General features: G+C 39.2%; 1 protein-coding gene across 1 annotated transcript in view; it reads right to left on the bottom strand.

Moving 5' to 3' along the window:
- Positions 1-12,915, bottom strand: part of adam12a (ADAM metallopeptidase domain 12a) — a gene marked incomplete at its 3' end in the record, with an annotated part of 95,167 nt that overhangs the window by 26,428 nt on the left and 55,824 nt on the right. Inside the window, exons 5-10 of the mRNA XM_079260290.1 lie at positions 11,931-12,007; positions 10,332-10,518; positions 3,001-3,066; positions 2,367-2,438; positions 1,868-2,037; positions 1,109-1,193 (exon numbers count right to left, since the gene is read on the bottom strand). Of these exons, the coding sequence (XP_079116416.1) occupies positions 1,109-1,193; positions 1,868-2,037; positions 2,367-2,438; positions 3,001-3,066; positions 10,332-10,518; positions 11,931-12,007 (657 nt within the window). The remainder of the gene's footprint in view (positions 1-1,108; positions 1,194-1,867; positions 2,038-2,366; positions 2,439-3,000; positions 3,067-10,331; positions 10,519-11,930; positions 12,008-12,915) is intronic.

The raw sequence follows: 12,915 nt of genomic DNA, 5'->3' as shown, positions 1-12,915 counted from the left end.
TAAATAATGTAAGTGCAGGAACTATCAGCTCTTCACGGATGCAGAGCTGCGTGTTAGAGCACCTTGCCTCAAGAATCTTCAGAGACTGTGCATTATTCAGTGGTGCTCCAGCTCACATTGACGGGAATGCGCTGCTGGGGGCTTTTGAAAGTAACAAAAATCAGCTGTCAGCACTGCAATCCAACAGAGTAGCCTGGCTTTATTAAAGAAAAGAAAAAAAAAAGCAACCTCTATGTTTTCCTGGAAAAACATACACAACAGACAAAGCTGGAGAGCTCAAGAGGGCACTTTATGCAACCGCCTGTGCTTTTCATCACACCAATTAAATCAGTGTAACAATTACGGCTGGTACATGGAGATTCCAGATGTCTGAGGATGGATGTTTAAGATTTAACTGCCTCGCAGAATAACGATGATACTCCCAGGGAAAGTCAAACTAATGGGTAAACAAAGGCATACGACTTAAACAACACTATGGTAATTTTGCTTGAAAGTCAGCAGCTGAAACTCAATCTTTTTTTTTTTTTTGTCTGTAATTTTAAGTATAGAGAATTTTCTTTCTTTGCCATCTGGATAAGAGTAAAGAGGAATCTAGGGACAGGCTGTAAAGCAGCCAGTGGGGCCTCACGAACACTCACCCGGAGACACTGAGTGCAAAAAAAGTAGCAAGATTTGTGCTAATGCAACATGTCTTTAAGCACATCGTACGAGGCTATAGACGTAATGGCTCTTCATTTATGACACACTGCTGCATTTTCATTCAGGCTGCAACATGCTCTTGCCTTAAATTCATTCCTTTATTGCACCTCATTAAAAGTCAGAATATTTCTGCTTTTGCAATCTATACACATTGAATTATAAGAACAAAAGTGGAGGGCAGTCTGCATACCCTTCACTTGGCCTTCATAGAAGAAGAGTCAATGATGTGTTTGCCCCCAAAGTGGAAAAGTTAAAATCAGCTCCAAAATTCTTTCCTCAACTTGGATTAAAGGGAGAAATTTAAAACATCACTTATAGAAAGAGGCAAGATAGGAGAGAGTTCAGCAAAAGTCCAAATGTATCTTCTTTAGGAAACAGTATTTGGTAGAATTTTGTTGCGTTTACATACCATGACGATACCTCCAGACTGCTCTGCTGTGCACATGCTCATGATGGGTGCCATTCCAATAGTGGTACCCTGGAAATACACTCCACTGAAACAGAGAACGCAGTTGTTAAATTAGTACCCACACACAGCCTGAGCTGAGACTGGTATAAAAGGGTAACCATGAGAATTTTTGTCCACTCTTGATGCTGAATGACCATGAACAAGCTTTTTGAAGAAAGGGAAAGAAAAGGTGATAATGTTAATGAAAACCTTTGCATTATCACCAGCTAGCTGCAGTTAAACTCCCATAAAAATCTAATGTCAGAGTCCAAAGGCTTTTCTAAAGGTCTTCACACACCTGATCTGAAAACTTCATCCAAATTATTCACATGGCAATATTATTTTTTATCGGATCAGTGGGAATGTTCACATCAGTAATGAAATTCCATTTTGCAATTTTGCAGGTTGGATTTTTTTTAATATTCGCATCCGACCAATCAGAGAAAGCGTGTTGACTGATAGATCAGAAGTTACGAGCTATGCAGGTGTCACTTCATTTCCACTTCATTCAAACTTTGTATCACACTTGGTGTGCAATTTTTTGCAACTTCGTGCCATTTATTCACATCGGTCCCAGTGTGTAAAGGCCTGAAGGCGGCTGCATTCATCTTTTGCATTTAGTTTCGGAAGGAACAAACAAAGCCCACTCCAAGATATTTGGTCTTGTAATAAATTTGGAGGAAGACATGTTTTCTGTGTTTTTTTTTTTTTAAAGTTTACCTGATTAGCTGGGCGTTGTCATGTGGCTTCTGAGGCAACAGCTTGACCTTCCTCCAGTCTAGAAACTCATGCAACGTAGTGAAAGGGTCCTGGGTAATGGGGCACTTGTCCATATCACTCCACACCTCCAGCCCCACCAGTGCAACTCGGATATTCAAAGCCCTGTAGAACTGAAAGTTAGAGAAAAAAGGAGAAATCATACAGACATGTTGCTACAGTCTGTGGACCATTTTATTTATTTTACCATCTCCACCTATAACAATACAAATTCAATAGAATAAGCATTTAAACTGACAAGGGGCTTATGTGTCCCTTATTTTATGAACGTGACACACTACATGATCTGTTGCACTGGCTTTAGCTTAGTTCTGAAATTGATCTTCCATTCATAATCCAATCAGCTCCTGCTCACAGGTCGGATAATTCTCACTCTGCTTGATGTGACCCATGATAAAACACATTCCAACGTTGCATTTGCTCTTTTTCTCTCAGCTGTTACCTTGTCCACGTAATTGGCAATCTCAGCCAGCCTCTGCTTGACCTTCTCCACATCTTTGCCTTGTTTCTGAAACTTAAAAACACAAGCAGACAGATTGAAAACACAGAAGGAATGATGACACGCACATTCCTGACAGAAGTTGGGACATTCTAGCTCAGAAGTTTCGTCTCTGTGAGCCGAGGAACAACTTCAATCATGTTAATTCTGCTCGTGCTTCTGTTATCATCAAAGAGCGCCTCAGTGGGGCTTACAGGCTGAAGAGATAACCTTAACCATCCTCTCTCATAGCGAACCTTTATTTGGCTGCTCCGAACCATGCAGTAATGACCTATTTGTCTCACACCGGTGAGGAGCATCTTTGAGACTTATGTCTAAGATATGTGGTATTCAGAGAGCACATTAAAATCTCCTTTGTGAGTCAAGTGCTCCTATAATGTATGCAGAAAGATGTAGACGGAGCAGGAGAGGGAAACAGATGAGTAAGTGACAGATCAGAGGCGACAACAAAGCCATGATGGAGCCATTTTTATCTACATCTCATGGGGAAAGGTCAGCTCAGCATATGACCTCTGAACCTCTTTCCTGCGGCATTCAGCAGGACGGTGACGCGGTTAAGCGTGTGACTTCTGCTTACCTCTCTGTTGTCAGCCACGATGATGAGCTCCACATACTTGGTTGCTGCCTGGACGTGACGTTTATGCTGCAAAATAGAAAAAATAATAATACAAAGTAAAGAAGAGGAGATAAAATAAAAAAAGAAAGATGGAGGAGAGGTGATATGGATGAAACAGAGAGAACAATAAATCAAGGAGGTGTTTAAGGGTGGAAGAGACAAAGCGATAAACCAAGAGATGAAAAGAGAGGAGTAGGAAGAGGCAGGAAGGAAGAAGGGCGTTAGGAAGGGCAGCATAAATTCATCAGGTGGTCACTCGATATTGCGAATCTCACCTACACTCCACTCCACACAAAAGGCAGCAGAAATGAGAATCAGCACAAAGCAATCAGCTCCCCTTTATGTCTGGCCCGGTAAGAGCCGCTAAGGTCACACTCTGATAGCACCATACAAGAGCTAACTTATTAACTAAAGAAATCACGTTTTCTGGACTTTGCTGCCTGCACTGTTAAGACAACATAAAGCACGCTTGCACCGCTTATTCTTCCGTCTGTAAGAATGTGATGCTATAAGTTCTGATTTCTGTGACAATTTCACAGCAACGTTACCCCTCCATGCCGCGTGGAAAATTCTGACATTTTGAATTTGTTGTATGTTTATCTCTTTTAGTGTGGTCAAAGACTGCCACAGTTCAATTTTTCTGAACAAGTAGATAATGCACAGCCCCTGGCCAAGGAGCATATCTATGACTCTCTCATGCCGTGTTGGGCAGCAACTCGCTTCTCGCCACATGTCGAGCTAGAGTCTGTTTCACCTGCAAGCACAAGCTCAGTCTCTCTACTATTCTGCTAGCTAAGGGTTCTGCCTTCACTCCATGGCTCTCTTTCAACCTGAGCCTCTTTATCCTTGCTGGCCTGGCAGCTCTCTGCCCTTATCTGCCTTCTCCATAGATAAGCCAGGATGGGCAAGCGTGCCTTAAACGCACCCTATGGTGATTAGTAAGTCTCCAGGAGGACACTGGAGAGGAGATATGTGAACATTATGCTAATAAGGAGTGAAAAATATCCATTTTCTGGAATAAAAACCTAGTGAGGTAGAGCTTTATTTGAGAATTTACAATCTATTTTACAACACAATTATCTTTATTAACATGCAATTACACAAGGAGTGGGAAATACTGCCTTTTGCATTCTGATCTACATGATTTTAATTTAAATAAATCTACTTACTATCTAAATTAAAGCCTTAAAAAAGTGGCGTAAGTATCTCTTTTACGGGAAAGCTTTAATATGCACAGGAAACAAGGTGTTATGAAAAAAAAACCAGAGCTGCTCAGATAAATCAGCTTGACTAATCAGCCAATATTCAGCACATTAACCGCAACCATCCTGTATGCCAATAGAATAACATTAACTGATGCAGTGGCTAATATTTATCTTGTGTCCTGGTTGTGTCACTTTGATTTTTCCTCGATACTGGCAAGATTTATCCACACTTCATTTCTTTGGGCACAAAGAGATTCGGTTAGGCGATGTAAAAGCTGAAAGATCTTCGCATGTGAAAGGTTATGATTTTTGTTCTTTGATACGCCTGTGCCATTCAAGCAAATGCGTGATGAATGGCTGAAGGGCATTAAAACAGTTCAGATATTTTCTACAATGCACATTTCATTATTTTGCTGGCATTAAAGGGAAAGTATATGCCTCCGCAGTGGAAATAGATAAGAAATGAGGTAGGTGACAGTGACGAAGTAGCCTGTGGTAAAGGTTAAGGATTCTGTTGCTAAGGGAGTTTTAGTTTGCATCGCCCACTTTGATGGGGGTTTGCAATTTAACCATTTTTCTCCATGATGTGCACTTTTCTAAGGTTTGAAGTGGATGCCTCAGTTTTTTTCAATAAGGACATGCAAAAAAACAAAAACTTATGTTTAAAAAAAGCTGATTTCATTTAGCAATTATTTGATCTATTTTCTATTTATTTATTTCTATAGCAAATAGAAAGTGTTGGGATGTCAAGACTGTAGACACACAGAATATAAACCATAATCCATGCAGTTTATCTAATCTAATCTAGTATCTGTCACGGTGATGGTGGAGGTGTGAACCCAAATGCAGAGATGGGAGCCAGGGATGCAGAATCAAGATGTTTTAATACCAAAACCTAACTAAAGCCAAACTAACAGGATGAAGCAAACATAGGTGACTAAGGATAAACTAAGAGATGAAGAAAACACAATGGACCAGCAAAGTAAAACCACAAATGTGGGATACACATACACAGAACATGACGAGACTAAGGAACATAAAACAAGGCTAACCAGAAAACAAGACACAAGGGAACTAAACAGGGAAAACTACAAAATAAAACAGAAAAGCAGAAGTAAAGACACATGAGACATGACATGATGACAGTTTTTAAAAACAACTAAGCAAGTTGTCAGCCAATTATTCATCGTTCGTAAAGCTTACATTGATCGGTGATGTATGCTAGGCTTCTAACCAATCTTAAGACAGGTTGCAGGTGAGATGTCGTTGCTTTTGAACTACTTTAATGTTACTTCAATATTCATATTCTTCTGATTTATAGGAGATTTGTTAAGTTTATATGTTTTTTTGTTTTTTTTTTCTTATGACTTGTATTTTTAAAAGTTGATCGTTGGCTTCTGTTCTTATTTTCCTCTTTTGGTCTTGTTTGCTGCTCTTCCAGCACACCTTTGCTCATTAAGCAAAATACCGCAGCCTGCCTTTTTTTAATTATTTTTTTAAATCTTTTTTTGCCATCAGCTCTTTTAGTATAAATGCTCCTGGTTTCCATTGCTCATTGCTCGATCCTTCCATGTCATTGCATCTTTCTTTGTGACAGTCCCGCTCCAGTTACATGCTTTGAGATCTTTGAAGATTCTTTTGTTTATTACTTCTTTTACATAATGACTTATTGCTACAAAAATAACCACAACATAGTATTGACTTTAAGCTACTTGTTTTGGGTATGGAAAAAATTAGGGACGGTGTAACCAAAGCCTTGTGAAGCACTGAATCATTTTGACACGGTTGCCGTGAAATCAACTCACTGCCCCGAAAAAGGACTTTGTTCACGGCTTTTACCACTTTCTTCTGGCTTTAATATAAATGGCGAAAGGGGGCTATGAGATTACTTTAATTTTAATTTAGGTAAGATTAGACACTTATTTTTGACAGCAGATTTTGCAGCCAAATCAGTGTTTTTAAATAGAAAAAAATGGGAGCTTATACAACTGGGATAGGGATTGCAAAACTTTATTTAGAATTTTTTTAATGTTAGGGACTAAAACCCTTTTTAAAAGACAGAAACATTGAAAATCCAAGTTGCTTCAAAATCACAATGAACCAGATCAACACCTGTCTAATGCACATCTGGTGTAATGAGGCCCATGTTAGTAAGGGTACAATATTTTGGCACGCTGAAGCACTGCATTAAAACATTGCTCGCAATGCTTCTGATCTATAAGCTGATACAAAATCCAGCAGATAAGCTCAAGCAACATTGTTAGACATTATATGTTAAATCATTTTCTTTTGTAACTTTTTTTCTACACCTAAGCAAACTTTTACAAGTATGAGCACAGTATGAGCTAATAACCTTAGGTTTATTAATTTATTAAAATATAAATTTGTAATTGGAGTTAATAGGAACAACATTTAAAGAGTCTGCTGCCTTAAATGAAAGGCTGTAGAAATATTTGACAACTAAACCATGACTACATGTGATCAGTCAGCCCATCGAATGAAATGAGAAAAGTTTACAGGGTTATTTTTTTTTAAGAAAGAATAAATCTGTTAATTTTTTTTTTTTTTTTTGAGGAAAAAGAATTCCACTTAAAGAACACATTTTCAACTCGACACAAAATCCAGATTTGCAGGAATTTGTGCTGTAGTCGTGCAACACCTATCACATTCCCCCAGCGCCCTCTACCTTATCGGATTCTCATCATCCAGGAACACTCTTCCAACACCTCTTTATCTTAAAACCCTCAAGCAGGGGCACACGATAGCTTATCAACGCAGCAGCGCTCACCTCAGTTCCCTTACGTGGCATGCTGTGGTGAGCCTGCTCACCTGCTGTCAAGTATAACGACTCTTACTCAGGAAACTGACTTTATGGTGTTTACTTCCTTTAGGATTGCCGCTGTGTCCTAAGTCTGATATTTCTTGCTGCCTCAGAACAAATGTCATAGTACTCTAAACAAATAGAACAGCAGGGAACAGTCAGAAAAGAAAAAAAAACATAGTATGACAGAAAAAAAAATCTCTCACCGTGGAAAATGAAACCATATTTTTTCACAAGTTTCAGCCTTTCTGGTCCTTTTTTGTTCCCATTCCCACTCTGTCTCTCAAACAGATTCTTCTGCTTTGCGCTGTTGGCAAGTTTTATCCGCTCATGCTGAATTTTTTGCAGCCCTCTTATGGCTCAAAACAATAGTTGCGAGCAGAGCCAACACTTTAATCACCGACAGAAATCAAGCTGTACATTAAAACATCAGAAAATCCCCCGATGGTCAATGAATCAATGAAAAGCAATAAGGGGAAAGATGATGGCTTAGCTTGCTTGGCCATAAACCATAAAAATCTGTTTTAATTCAATAGAAAGTAAGTCGTATTTAAGCTGCATTGTTATTATGAAATGTTTGCCTGCACTCCCTCGAAGCCAAAGAACATCTGTTTCGTCTTATACGCCGATTATCTCTCTTGCTGTTTGTGCTGATTTGCTAAATCAGCCATGTTTGTCTACGCCTGCCTTTCTTCACCACTAAGAGGGATCACTGGAGTACGTGTTTTTCACTTATCAGTGCTCGTCATCTATAAAGCCCCATCCCCTCTGAGGTTAGAGACTCCCTTGGGCCATGGCCCACATGGTTTATCTCTATACTTTGAGCGGCTACAAGGGGCCGAGTGTAGGGAGTATGATAGGGTGGGATTTTTTTTTTTTTTTTTTTAAAGCAATCTATGATTCTGGATGGACAGGTCTTGGTGAAGGATGAACGAGCCTTCAGTCTGATCTCATGTTCAGAGCAAACATTGCCGTTAAAACAGCCAACGTACTCTCAGAAGGCGTTTAACAACCGCAGCTCTGCATACACTCCAGGGCACTAATGGAAGAACAGACTGAGTGAATAATTCAACAAGTAATAGCCTCTCAAATATATACTGGACCACTTACCAATATCTACATTGCAAATGATCTTTTTTGTGTTGGGGAGAATTTTTTTTTTAATATATTCTATGCAGTCAGATTCTAAATATACTATAGACCAGGGGTCTCCAACTGCAGGTCCTTGTGAGCTACCATTCTGCAGGTTTTAGTGTTTACCTGGTACAACACATTTTATTCGAATGAAAAGGTTCTCCAACCATTTGTTGTCATCTTCTGCACCTGCCTGTTCAAGAGCCATAGATTTGGGTCAGGTGTGTCGCAGCAGGGAAACACTAAAACCGGATGGTAGCTCACAAAGACCCGTGTTAGAGACAACCTGCTATAGACTAAAACATTTCTCACCTTGCATACTTTTTGGTTAATTTTCTGTCTTCACATCCTTTCTCAAAATACAGTCTGAAAGATTTCAGTTGCAAATGCGAAAGAAATAGATACAAATTTAGGATATATAGGAACATTAAAGTGCTTGTTGGTTTTAAAAACTGGCAAATAAACTATATTATTAAAAACAGACATGGAAAACTGGTGCATTTCAGATGATTAAATGAGTGTCCAAACTGGTTGAGGCTCCTGAATAACAGCTTCTGAAAGTCTGATGAAAATGAAGAGTTGGTTAACGCAAAGTCACAATGCAGTGTCATGGTTTCTGCTCACTGCCCAGTTGATGGCACATTATCAAATGGGCGCTATAGGCAGAACATGCCAATGTTAGGATGTGTTGTGTCTGGAAAAAATGAAGAGATGCACAACATGATGTGTTGTGTTAAAACATGCAGTGCTGATGGTGTTGCACATTATGCCATCAGCCATCTGGAATGGTGGCGGCAGCTGCTAGTGGTGGCACTTATAGTAAGAGTCGTGCAAAGGCAGCTTCAGTCGCCTGTCTCCACTGATACAGATTTGCAAGTAGTTTCTTTTTTGATTGCTGGTAAAATCCTCAGCTGTAGGTATCCTGGTCAACAAATCAAAAAGTTTTCCTCTTTATTTAGATTGTGGCTTGCAAGAGAACTCAGTCATAAATCTTCTGCATCAGCCGGACTGAACAGCGGATCAGAATTTTAATGATACGTCCGCTTGGTTTTGAACAAGGTAATGTTGAAGACCTGTTCACTTCAATAGCACTTAAAAACAGTTATTCGTAGCATTAAAGTTTCTCAAAAGATGAACCTGAAGAGTCAACCTTCATATATCCACTGCAAAAAAATAAGTGAAAAAAAAATCTGAAGGAGATGAGTGTGGCTACAGAGAGGAAGGGGCCAAACCTTTCCAAGAAGTACTGCAACTGAGTACTAATCAGAAAAGTGAAAAAGTTCTTGCCCTCATCCCTTCTGTGGTAAAAAGTTTTTTTTTTTTTAAAGAAAATTGTCCTTTCGTTAAATGCCAAATCCACACACCAAGTATAATCAAATGCATCAAACTACTTTACGACTGATTTGAATTACCTAACGAAGACAAATGGTTTAAAAGAAGTCTAAAATTTGTGAGACTTGTGAGACAGATTGGCCTGTTTGTGTCTATGTGTGTGAATATGTAGGTACATGCGTCTATATAGGCAAATGCGTAAGGGTGTATATGCGTACATTTATCCAGATGTCTGTCTTTTCCTTCTTTCTCTTCCTATCTCTTTCTTTTTCTCTATCTCTACGAGGGATTTTCTTTCTCTTTCCATTTATCTTTCTGTTGCTCCTATCCTCTCGGGTCTGGTCCAGCAGTAGAAACTCAAAAATTTACACAAAATAAATAAAGAATTAAAATAAAAATTTAGTAAATCAAGGGGATCATCATACCAGTAATGCTCCCCTTGGCAAAATAAATTTGCTCAGCAGAACACAGCATCCAGACAATGATTCTGCTTGCTTAAATGCTGGACAAGACAAAAAAAAAAAAAAAATTAAATTAAATAAAATTTTTGAGACTTGACCAAACGATCATGTACAACCTGGTTAAGTGTTGGACGCTATCAAAGAAATCTATCAGTCATGCGGATCACAAGTAAACCTGCCTCTCCATATCCTCTGCATCGCTGCTCATAGAGTGCTCAAAGTGCAAACGGAGAAAAAGCTTTTCACGAAAATGGCTGAAAATCACCCCTCGTTATCTGCAACCCTTCCAGTTACCATTAAGCGTGAGCTGGTGACATATAGGCGGTGTAAAACTCTTACTCTCGAGCTGAAAGCCTTCAATGGACTGCTGTCTGCATGCGCTGCGGGGTGCGAGATGTTGAAATCGTGGCCGCATGTGCCAGGAACAAAATTGAGGTGTTCTGTGGAGTAGATCCAGTGAGTCCCATCAGAGCGATCTGCGGATGGTTCCAGCACGTAAGATCTTCCTCCAACAGATATAAAACCCCTGCAGCAAGAGAAACAGGCTGTCAGATGTTTGGATTTTATGCAGTTATTTAAAATGGGTAGACTAAAAATTTCATCTAAATGAATCCCACGTACAGCAAGAAACTAGAATATTAACAGGTCTGGATTGATTTCGGTGTGTGGCGTGATCATTAGCCGTTTGGCTCTTAGCAATTGGCAATCAGGTCATTTATACATTAATATTCACCATACATTGGTTCATGTTATTTTGTTAACAATGTAGTTTTTGCTTCTTTTTCTCACACTTCACTCACAGTCGCTGTGATTTAAAGTGACTTCATCTTCCCTCAGTGAATTTGCACAAACATGAGGGGGGGGGGGTCTAAACCTTGTGCAAAACCACATTAACTAAGACTAAATCATCCCCACAAGCTTGGCTGCTGCCAAATCAAGCAACAAACTATTTATCTTCGTGAACGGGTCACAGAGTCGGCGTAGCCTTTTGTCAAAAAAGGCAAAAAAAACCAAACAAAACAAAGCAATTCTGTTGATTTGTCACTGTGGAGGCAGGTTTCACAGAAACCGAGATAAATAAATGAATATGATGACAAAGGTCAGCAGCCAGGGGTGCACAGTCATCTAAATCACTCTTAAGAGGGTGTAGGTTTTTTGGCTGATTTATGAAAACATTCTTCTTGGCGTCCAATGATATTGCTGCAATCACTTCTCCTGTTTGACATCTGCAAACAAAATGTGTCCAACGGTAAAGTCTCTCCGCTGTCCAAAGCCTCACAGTGAGTCCATCTCTGCAGCATAACTCATAGAGCAGTAAGCATGTCCACTCAGCTTACTTTAGTGGGTATTCATGAAGTTATGACCAAATTACGGTGCTGCTTCTACACTTCTTGTTAAATATTACCTGAAACACAAAGTTAAAGGAAGTAAAGAGAGATCAATCAGCCGATACAAAACGGATATATTGAGTGACAGATTAAAAGCATGTGAGTTCCTGTGGGTTTTAAAGAATGCCAAAAAGGGAAAAGATAAGGTATCATCCCTTAGATTACACAGAAAGCATGAAAGTAAAGGCTGATTTGAGTTCATCCAGTGCAAGGAAACGCACAGAAACGAATCATCTGCCACGGCTGGCATCCCGTCCCTGAGATCAATCAATAGACAAGTTAATACAGTGATGATATTTTCTTGTCATGTCACCCTGCCTGGCTTGGCAGCTGTAAAATGAAACTAATTTGAGAGATTAAAAAGAGAAAAAAACAACAAAAACAAAGATATAAATTCAACAATCAGTCAAACAAGAAAGCGCAGAACAACCCTTTTTTTTTTCAGGTTTCCTGATTTACGGATCAGTTCATTAAAACGTTCGATCTGTAGTGTTTTATCAACAGTATTGGCGTGAGGAAGTGGAAAACGAAAAGCGTGTGACACACTTACTTAATCCCTGCACAAGTACTGAGGCTGACATCTGAGCTGACATGACCCTCCACCTCACCGTGGTAGTAGCAGTTCACCTGAGGAGGAAGAGGCGAAAGAAAAAAAAATAGGAGAAGTGTGAAATGATGCTTAAATTTACATTGAAGTCTGGTTCAACCACACCAGGTGATCACGGTGAAAAGTGAAGCGTTGCTACTCCTTTGCCTGGAAAGCCCACCTGCTCATCATTGCAAGCTAATAAAAGCTGCAATATTCGTCTGGGGTTCACATTTCCCAGCATAAACTTTGCTTTCTGGCACATTCCCAGGTACCCACTTTCACAGACCACCTGTCAAGTCGCAGCAGAGAGTTAGGAAAGTGAATTAAGTCTGTGTTTATTGAACAAGGCCTGGCAGCAAGTGGGTGGGGAGGAAGTGTCTGGTTTGGAGTGAAAACAGCCTCGCTCAGGTGAGGTCTGAACCAACAGAACTTCTGTCACCCTGTTCTGGAAACAAGAAAAACTTGCTTACCTCTAAATATAGAGTGAAGGTAATAACTTTCTACATCTGGCCTCTTTCAAGGTGACTAATATTTGGAGGCTGCTGATTTAGCATGTTCAGTTTCTCAAGGGGTTTCTGGTATTAAAAGGACTGCTTTATTTTGCATCATCTCATCAGCTTTTTTATAATATTCCAATGAGTGTTTAATCATTTCTGACAAGAGCTAAGTGAAACAGCCTTCTAAAGAGCTTTTTGGTCCCATCAACTCAACTCAACTTTATTTATAAAGCCCCTTAAAACAACCATAGTCGAAACAAAGTGCTGTTTAAAAACAGCTAAAGCAACAAGAGAATAGAACAAATAAAATAGATATAAATAATGCAATAAAATAATTAATCAGACTTATTATCATACTTAAAATAATTTAAAAACTAAAAAATTCTAAGGAATAAGAAAATAAAACGAAATAAATAAATAGTATTTAAAACCAATAAATAAAACCCGAG

This window comes from Telmatherina bonti (assembly GCF_933228915.1).
Source record: "Telmatherina bonti genome assembly, chromosome: 21".
In the NCBI taxonomy this organism is placed as follows: Eukaryota; Metazoa; Chordata; class Actinopteri; order Atheriniformes; family Telmatherinidae; genus Telmatherina; species Telmatherina bonti.
Note: the sequence above shows the minus strand (reverse complement) of the source record. Positions and strands in the feature narration are given on the sequence as shown.